The 10,282-nt window shown below is 41.8% G+C and overlaps 1 protein-coding gene across 1 annotated transcript in view; it reads left to right on the top strand.

Moving 5' to 3' along the window:
- Positions 1-10,282, top strand: part of SIMC1 (SUMO-interacting motifs containing 1) — a 50,888-nt gene that overhangs the window by 13,056 nt on the left and 27,550 nt on the right. The window contains exon 5 of the mRNA XM_011990003.1: positions 4,744-4,898. Within this exon, the coding sequence (XP_011845393.1) occupies positions 4,744-4,898 (155 nt within the window). The remainder of the gene's footprint in view (positions 1-4,743; positions 4,899-10,282) is intronic.

Raw genomic sequence — 10,282 nt, 5'->3', positions numbered from 1 at the left:
GTTTATTGGTGGCAGTGTAATGCCTTATATAGACCGGCAGGGGCGGAGGTTGGGCCAGGGCGATGATGGTGGCCCTGCGGTGGGCGTGGCCAGGTAGGTCTCGGTTTCTTAGGTCGGACGTCATGTTGCGCCTGCGCCGTCGGTTGGTAATTTTCCCGGGCACGGGATGGCGCCTGCGCTGTAAGTTGATCGTTTTCCCGGGCGCGGGAAAATGGGTGACGAAGAACCAGGAAGAGCGCCATTTTGTACTGGCGTATGAGACAGCAGAACAGGGAAGAAAGTAAATCTAGGGAGGAGGCATAAAGTGGAAATGTATAGAGCTCAGGCGTCAGTCGTCAGTTATAATCACTATGGCCGGGCCACGCAGCTCCGGACAGTGTGGTACAAGAAAAAAGGTAGATATATGGGATAGAGAGCCCAGAAATAAACCTTTGGTACATGGTCAAGTGACCTTCATTAAGGGTGCCAAGACTACTCAGTGGTGAAAAGACAGTCTCTGAATGTCATAGGAAAACGTGGATATCCACTTGTAAAAGAATGAAATTGGACTCTGAACATATAAAAATTAACTTAAAATGCATTAAAGACCTGAATATAAGACCCAAATCTATAAAATTCATTGAAGAAAGCATGGGGCAAAGCTTCATGACATTGGATTTGGCAATTGATTTCTTGAATATGATACCAAAAACACAGGCAGCAAAACCAAAAATAGACAAATAGTACTACGTCAAACTTCAGAACTTCTATGCGTCTACAGAGTGAGCAATAAAAATAGAAAATACAAAAATAGAGTGAAAAGGCAGCCCATGGGATGAGAGAAAATATGTATTAATCATTTATCTGATGAGAGTTAATATCCAGAATATATAAAGAACGACAGCAACTCGACAACAAATGAATAACCCAATTTCAAAATGGGCAGAGGACTTACATAGACATTTCTCCTAAGATGATATAGAAATGGCCAACAAACTTGTGAAAAGATACTCAATATAACTAGTCATTAGAGGTATACAAATCAAAACCACAATGCAATGTCACCTCATACCCATTAGAATGGCCACTATTTTTTAAAAAACAAAAAATTAGTGTGGGCAAGGATTTGGAGAAATTAGAACCTTTGTGCACTCTTGGTGGGATTGTAAAGTGGTGCAACTGCTGTGGAAAACAGTATGAGGGAGTGTGAAATGGGAAGTTGTTCAATGGATATAGAGTTTCAGTTTTGCAAGATGGAAAGTTCTGGGGATCTTTTACAGGACTGTGAATATACTTAACACTACTGAACTGTACACTTAAAAATGTTTAAGATAGTAAATTTAATGATAATGTGGTTTTTATAACAATTTTTTTTTCTTTGAAACGGAGTCTCGCTCTGTCGCCCAGGCTGGAGTGCAGTGTCGCAATCTTGGCTCACTGCAAGCTCCGCCTCCCAGGTTCACGCCATTCTCCTGCCTCAGCCTCCCGAGTAGCTGGGACTACAGGCACCCGTCACCATGTCTGGCTAATTTTTTGTATTTTTAGTAGAGATTGAGTTTCACCGTGTTAGCAGGACGGTTGTGATCTCCTGACCTCGTGAGCCACCTGCCTTGACCTCCCAAAGTGCTGGGATTACAGGTGTGAGCCACCGTGCCTGGCCTTTATCACAATTTTTAAAGTTTTGTTAAAAGAAAAAACAGATAACAAACATTGCCAAGAATGTGGAGAACAGTAAGTCTCATACATTGCTGATGAGAGATAAATAGTACAGGCACTTTGGAAAATGGTTTGACAGTTCTTTAAAAGTTGAACATAAATTTATTCACCCTATCTATTTCAATTCTAGATATAGACCCAACAAAAACGAAAATGTCTGTCAGCGAAAGACTTATATTCAAATGTTCAAGGCAGTGTTATGCATAATAGCCAAAATGTGGAAATAACCCAAATGTCCATGAGCTGGTGAATGGATAAACAAAATGAAATACTATTCAGTAATAAAAAGCAATGAGCTATTGATGCATACTAATAATACAGGCAAACCTTAAAAAAATTAAGCCAAGTGAAAGAAACCACACATAAAACATGACATATTATATGATTCTATTTCTAAGAAATGTTTAGAAAAGGCAGATCTAGAGAGACAGAAAGCAGATGAGTGGTTGCCTTGGCCTGATGATTGGAAAGGGAACTGTAAGTGCCCATGAGGGATCTTTTGGGGTAATGGAAATGTTCTAAAAATAGATTATGGTAATGTTTGCACAACTCAGTAGGTTTACTACAAATCATTGAATTGTACTTTTAAAATGGCTGAATTTTATGGTATGCTACTAAAGTTGTTTTATTTATTTATTTTTGAGACAAGGTCTCTTGCTCTGTCACCCCGGCTGGAGTGCAGTGGCATGATCATAGCTCACTGCACCCATGACCTCCTGAACTCAAGTGATCCTCCTGCCTCAGCCTCCTAAGTAGCTCGGACTACAGGCATGGCTCATTTTTTTATTTTTATTTTTGTAGAGATGGGGTCTCACTATGTTTCCTGGGCTGGTGGTGTTTCCTGGCCTCAAATGATCCTCCCACCTCAGCCTCCCAGAGTTCTGAGATCACAGGCATGAATGACTATGCCCAGCCCACATTATTTAAAAAAAAAGAGAGAGAGAGAGAGAGAATTATTTCGGGGAAAAAAGGTATTATCAAGATTCAGCACTATTCTTGAAGAGTTGAAAGAGGTATATTATAATTACAGGTAGTTAAAGGAGGGGAGAAAAAAGCAAAACTCTAGAAAAACAAAAAGCTTCACAAGAAAGGAATGATTTTCTTAGTTTACTATGTGGATTTACTAAGAGTATTTAGTAAATGTATTTAGTAAATACTTTTAACATAATCCTGACACTGTAAACACCATGGAGTTATAACATTTAGAATATATACAAAGCATAGGAGACAATTTTATTAGCCTTGATGATGTAAAATGGAAAGTACAGAAGATAAAGGTTGGAAGATGAAAAGCGATAGGACCTCTGAAAATAGTAGGGCTGGTGTAACATTCTTATCTTCCAAAATGGGGAGTCAAGAGATAACTGTCTGTAGGTGATAGAAATACACTTATTTTAGGAAGAGAAGAGGTGGGGGATTGGCCTAAGTAAACTCTTACCTAGCATAGCAGAAATCAATAGATAATGTCTACAGTTGATAAATCAAGAAATCATAATAAAAGTCTATTTCTTTAGAGATGTTTATGGTGACTTCTAAAAGAATGAGTTAAAAATTATTCTAGGATACTGGAGAAGACAAGTAGTGGTGGAGAGTGGTGTCAGTAGAAGACTTTTTATCAAAAATCTAGCGCAAGGCTGGGCGCAGTGGCTGACCCCTGTAATCCCAACACTTTGGGAGACCAACGTGGGTGGATTACCTGAGGTCACGAGTTCAACAGCAGCCTGACCATTATGGTGAAACCCTGTCTCTACTAAAAATACAAAAATTAGCCGGGCTTGGTGGCAGGCACCTATAATCCCAGCTACTCGGGAGGCTGAGGCTAGAGAATTGCTTGAACCTGGGAGGCGGAGGTTGTAGTGAGCCGAGATTGTGCCACTGCACTCCAGCTTGGGTGACAGACCGAGACTCCAAAACAAAAAAAAAGAAAAATCTAGCACAGGTACTTGATTTTTTAAAAAAGCATTTGCATCAGTTTTCAAGGATTAGAGAAAAATAAACACATGTGGAAGACAAAGATATTGTCACCTCCTCCCAAAAAAGAAAGAAATGATATGTATTTAGAATGGTCACTTAGTTTCCTACTGACTGAATCATATCCTGGTCCATTAGTTTATGTTCTGAGAAAATATACCTATTCCCTGGAGTTCGGAGGTTTCCACATAGTCCCGAAATAGTTTGGTACCTCTCGTTCTTTAAAGTTTGAAGCCTAAGCTCCCAGCACTTGTCTCGTAGTAAAGGGAAACCAACCAATTGTGCATGCCTGCCTACTATGTGACAAGTACTTACACTGTCTTTGGTAAGGTTAGAATTATCCCCATATAAACTACGAGGACGCTAAGTTCTAGAGGGCTTAAATAAAGGACAGAGCTAGATCTAAAACAGCAACAAAAACTGAATGCTGTGTGCCTCCAAAGCCCATGCTCTTCAACTGTTTGTCAGTTAGGATCATTTCACCTGTAACAGAATACCCAACTCAGACTTGGCCCAGCAGTCAGGTTGAGCCAAGCCAACAGACTTGGCTCAATCAGGTCCCATGACTGAAAGTTCGTTAGCAGAGTGGACATCATGGCAGTTTGATCTAGCAGCACAGGAGTCATTAAAGAACCAGTTTCTCTTTCTCTGTTTTGCCATCCATAGTTTTGGGTATATCCTGAGGTTGATAGGTTCAGTGACAGGGAGAGATTAACTTCCCATGGCGGTCTCTTAAATCAAATGATCTACAATCCTAGAGATTCCAGTAGATATTTGATTGCAACTTAGGTGTTAGAAAATTATAATTATTTGCAGATGACTAGATCCTTTGAACAAGTAATAATACTTAAAAAATGGTTTCTGAAATTTTATAAGGTATGATTCTTTCAGCAGTCACCCTATTTGTCCTCTCTCATAATGACCCAGACTACCTACCCTCTCCTGGGAGCCTCTCTTTTAAGCACAGGCATACTTGTTGATGCATGGCCTTCTCTTGGGCTTAGTGTTTATGAGAGCCCAATGTTGACTGTCATCCAGGAGACTGCGAAGACTGACTTCTCATTCTTTTTCCCACAGGGACAGACTCTGCCTGGGCGAGTCCTTTTCCTGCGTTACGTCGTTCAGACCCTAGAAGATGACTTCCAGCAGACCCTGAGGAGACAACGGCAGCACCTGCAGCAGTCCATTGCAAACATGGTGCTGTCCTGTGACAAGCAGCCCCACAATGTCAGGTGAGCAGCCACCTGAGCCCTGAGATGGGAAGAGGTAAGGGATTATAGGTGGGCAGCTGCTAAAGCCAGAATATCAGCCAGGTGAGGTTTTCTAGTCAGTAGGTAGTGTAGTAGGGCTAATTGTTAAAACTACAGATAGACCGGGTGCAGTGGTTTACACCTGTAATCCCAGTACTTTGGGAGGCTGAGGTGGGCGGATCACTTGAGGTCAGGAGTTCGAAACCAGCCTGGCCAACATGGCACAACCACATCTCTACTAAAACTACAGAAAGTAGCAGGGTGTGGTGATGCATTCCTGTAATTCCAGCTACTTGGGAGGCTGAGATGGGAGAATCATTTGAACCCAGGAGGCAGAGGTTGCAGTGAGCCGAGATTGCGCCACTGCACTCCAGCCTGGGCGACAGAGCAAGATTCCATCTCAAAAATAATTAATTAATTAATTTTTAAAAATAAAACTATAGCTAATCATAAAATAACCCCCTCCTGATAATCATAAAAGAAACCAACAATGCGGCAGGCACCACATAGCTTGAGTGATTTTTCTCTCAAGACCAACAGACTTCCTTTGGTCTATTTCAATATTGTCCAAACAACATTATGAGATCTAGGGGAGAACCTTATATAAAACTTTTCAGTTTCTATTAACCTGCATTTATTCCTATCCCCCGATGAACCTCAATGTAAATCTCATTTGTCACTACTAGTTTCTGAAAAGTAATATCTGTAACAATAGGTCATGTAGTTGACAAGGTACAATAGGTAGTAAGCATGTGCTCTTTTTTTGCAGAATCAGAGTGAGAGTTTCTGGAAGCATGGAACTACTATATGCTTATACCAAGGGGGAAAGTATGATCTTTAGGGCAGGGGATCGTGGACTGGAATTTTTCTTTTGGAACTACAGACAGCCCTGACTCATGATGGTTTGACTTAGGATTTTTTGACTTTACATTGGTACTGAAGTGATAACCATTCAGTAGAAACTATTCCTCAAGTACCCAACAAACATTCTGTTTTTCATTTTCAGTATAGTATTCAATAAATTCCATAAACTGTTCAACACTTTGTTATAAAATAGGCTTTGTGTTGCATGATTTTGCCCAACTGTAAGCTGTCAGTGTTCTGAGCACATTTAAGGTAGGCTAGGCTAAGCTACGATGTTCGGTACATTGGGTGCATTAAATGCGTTTTCAACTTAAAATGTTTTCAACTTACAATGATGTCTTAGTCCCTTTGTGTTGCCATAAAGGAATGCCTGAGGCTGGGTAATTTTTAAAGAAAAGAGGTTTGTTTGGCTTACAATTCTACAAGGTGTACAAGAAGCATGGCTCCAGCATCTGCTTCTGGTTAAGGCTTCAGGAAGCTTCCACTCATGACAGAAGGTGAAGGAGAGCTGGAGTATCACCTGGCAAGGAAGGAAGGAAGACCGGGGGCAAGGGTATAGTGCCAACCTCTTTCAAACAGCCGGCTCTCAAGTGAACTAATAGAGTGAGAACTCACTCGTTACTATGAGGACAGTACCAAGACATTTATGAAGGATCTGCCTCCATGACCCAAACATCTTCCACTAGACCCCATCTCCAACACTGGGGATCACATCAACATGAGATTTGGAGGGGACAAATATCAAAGCTATATCAGATGGGTTTATCCAGATGTAACCCCATCATATGTTGAGCATCTGAACATCCCTTGCTTTTTTGGAAATGGCTCTTACTAGAAGGGTGTACCGGCATCTCTTTGTTCAGAGCAGCGTTGAAACTCTTCCACTCATACTTACGTTCTCATATGTTCTTACATATTTGTTGAAAGTAGTATTCACAGGTCAACATGGGGTATTGAGTATGATAAATCCTCTAATAAAAAGGAGGACGTTTCATTATGTTTTGGGCATTGGTCAGCCTTCCTACCCCCTTAGTTTGCATGCCCATATTTATTTCCCTATATGTGGTATTTTATCTAAATCTTAATCATTTTAGGGGTGCAAAATCAGTAAGCAGAGGATCAGCAAAGAGCACAAGACAGCACAGTTGAATTTTAAAGTGGAAAATTGGTCAGGCGCAGTGGCTCACGCCTGTAATCCCAACACTTTGGGAGGCCGAGGCGGGCAGATCACCTGAGCCCAGGAGTCCAAGACTAGCCTGGTCAACGTGGTGAAACCCTGTCTCTACTAAAAATACAAAAATTAGCCATGCATGGTGGCATGCGCCTGTAATCCAAGCTACTTGGGAGACTGAGACAGGAGAATCGCCTGAACCTGGGAGGCAGAGGTTGCAGTAAGCCGAGATCACACCACTGCACTCCAGCCTGGGCAACAAGAGTGAGACTCTGTCTCAAAAGCAAATAAAAAATAAATTTTAAAAAGTGAAAAGTAATTTATATAATGAGAACAATTCCATCTACCATTATGCTTTGCTGCCTAGGCATTAGAGTGAGTGGGATACACAAGGCACTGTTCTCTCGGTTGCTTTCATTTTCACCTCTTGTGGTGTGAGCCTCTCACTGTACAAGGTATGACTCTTGGGTTTAAAGATAGGCATTTAAGGCTGGGCACAGTGGCTCACACCTGTAATCCCAGCACTTTGGGAGGCCAAAGTGGGCGGATCACTTGAGGTCAGGAGTTCGACACCAGCCTAGCCAACATGGTGAAACCCCATCTCTACTAAAAAATACATTTAAAAAAATTTTTTTTTGCTAGGCATAGTGCCAGGCACCTGTAATCCCAGCTACTTGAGAGGTTGAGGGCAGGAGAATTGCTTGAACCCAGGAGGTGGAGGCTGCAGTGAGCCGAGATCGTGCCATTATACTCCAGCATGGGCAACAGAGGAAAACTCTTGTCTCATAAATAAAGGCATTTTGGGCCAGGCATGGTGGCTAAGGCCTGTAATCCCAGCACTTTGGGAGGCCAAGGGGGACAGATCACATGAGGCTAGGAGTTTGAGACCAGCCTGGCCTCAAAGCCCCACCTCTAGTGAAAGTAGAAATATAGCCAGGCATGATGGTGCACTTCTGTAATCCCAGCTACTCAGGAGACTGAGGCATGAGAATCATTTGAACCTGGGAGGCAGAGGTTGCAGTGAGCCAGGATTGCACCTCTGCAATCCAGCCTGGGCAACAGAGCAAGACTCTGTCTCAAAAACAAAACAACAACAACAACAAAGATAAGCATTCTTGAGGGTTGTTTGTGACCTGTAAATCTAGGCCAGGTCCTCTGTTTTGTGCTTACTCAATGAAAAAAATCATTTGTTTCAGTTGGCAGGAAAATGAACTATCTTTGATTCATTAAGAAATGGATATTAGACTGAGTTGGTGATTACAAGGATGTATGCATGTATTTATCTAAATTCATCAAACAAAACTTTGGCAATTTATTGTATGTAAATTATACCTCAAAGACGTATTTTTAAAAAGAGAGAGACGCCGGGCGCGGTGGCTCACACCTGTAATCCCAGCACTTTGGGAGGCCAAAGCGGGCGGATCACAAGGTCAGGAGATCAAGACCACGGTGAAACCCCGTCTCTACTAAAAATACAAAAAATTAGCCAGGCGAGGTGGCGGGCGCCTGTAGTCCCAGCTACTCGGGAGGCTGAGGCAGGAGAATGATGTGAACCCAGGAGGCGGAGCTTACAGTGAGCCAAGATCGCGCCACTGCACTCCAGCCTGGGTGACAGAGCGAGACTCTGTTTAAAAAAAAAAAAAAGAAAAAGAGAGAGAGAGATGATCAGTCTCCATATGACCCCCTCTTAAGGGATTTTCTTTTCTTTCTTTCATTTTGAACTACACATACAAACAGTAGGCTAGTTTCTACAAGACTTCAGAAATACACTTGTCTCCAGGTCCCCTCACCTGCATTTTTGTTTCTCTTTAATTGGTATTTTTAATGTTTACCTCCATATGGCAAAATAACATGCTTTCAGTGCCGCTTCTTGATTTTTCATCGTTAGCCATTATCTGTTGACTTCTCACATGAAAGATAAGGAGTTCGCTCTTTTTCCTCCCCACATTCCCCATCACACACATATTTCCCAGCCCCTATATCATTAATATAATTATAATTTTTATATCAGTGTTCAATATTTCTATTACTATAACTATGTATGCTAGTCAGAATTTTACTAAGTACTAAACCGTGATTGCTTTTACTTTTATTCATATCTTTTTGTTTTCCCTAAGGTTAATAATTATCCTATTTTTAAGTTTCTTGCTTTTCTTGTACATATCAGAATTCAACCCCAAATTCTCTCCTACTTGACACCCTCCCGAGGGTGTCAAGGTTCTTGGTGTCTTCAACAAAGAATTGGACAAAATGTATAAATAAAGCAAGGAAAAATGAAACAACAGAAGCAGAGATTTATTGAAAACGAAAGCACACTCCACAGGGTGGGAGCAGGCCCAAGCAAGCAACTCAAGAGCCTGGTTACAGAGTTTTCTAGGGTTTAAATACCCTCTAGAGGTTTCCCATTGTACTTGATGTACACCCTATGTAAATGAAGTAGTGGCCTGCCATCAGTTTGATTAGTTGTGGGAGGGGCCAGGGTTGCAAAGGGAGAAGCCTCTGGTCCTTTTGGTACTTGGGCATGGAAAATTGGGGTTTTTCTTTTGCTTTAGTTCTAGGAATTCAACATGAATTGGCCGTAGGTTCCCTGCCTCCAGACCCTATTTTCCTGCCTCAGTTGGTCTCAATATCCCCTCAAGATATTTATTCACACCAGGTTGTCCTATTAGTTTCTTCTCAAAAATCTGAGGTAGAATGTTTTGATCTCCTTCAATCTGGATCACTCGTCCTCTTTCCCAGTCTTCATTGTAAATTTGAGAGTCCCCTTTAATGCTTTTCAAGGTTGGATGACTTGTTTGTCCTGTCTTTCTCTTTCATGGCTCATACCTTCATTTAAGGAATCCATTCCTAGTAGCTTTCTAAGAAAGGTGTATGGGAAGTAAAGTTTTTGAGATCTTGTTTGTCTGCAAATGTCTTTATCTTCTCATGCATTGATTGATAATTAGGCTAAGGATATATGATTTGCTTAGAAATAACTTTTCTACAGAACATCAAAGGAAATCTTCCATTGTCTTCTAGCTTCCAGAATTGCTGTTAAGAAATCATAAGTAGCCAGGTGTGGTGGTTCATGCCTGTAATCCCAGCACTTTGGGAGGCCGAGGTGGGTGGATCACTTTGAGCTCAGGTGTTCAAGACCAGCCTGGGCAACATGGCAAACCCCCATCTCTACCAAAACTACAAAAAATTAGCTGGGGGTAGTGGCACACACCTGTGGTCCCAGCTACTCGGAAGGCTGAGATAGGAGGATCGCTTGAGCCTTGGAGGCAGAGGTCGCACTGAGCCGAGATTGTGCCACTGTACTCCAGCCTGGGTGACAGAGCAAGACCCTGTC

The sequence above is a fragment of the Mandrillus leucophaeus genome, unplaced genomic scaffold, assembly GCF_000951045.1.
Source record: "Mandrillus leucophaeus isolate KB7577 unplaced genomic scaffold, Mleu.le_1.0 Scaffold366, whole genome shotgun sequence".
Taxonomy (NCBI): domain Eukaryota; kingdom Metazoa; phylum Chordata; class Mammalia; order Primates; family Cercopithecidae; genus Mandrillus; species Mandrillus leucophaeus.
Note: the sequence above shows the minus strand (reverse complement) of the source record. Positions and strands in the feature narration are given on the sequence as shown.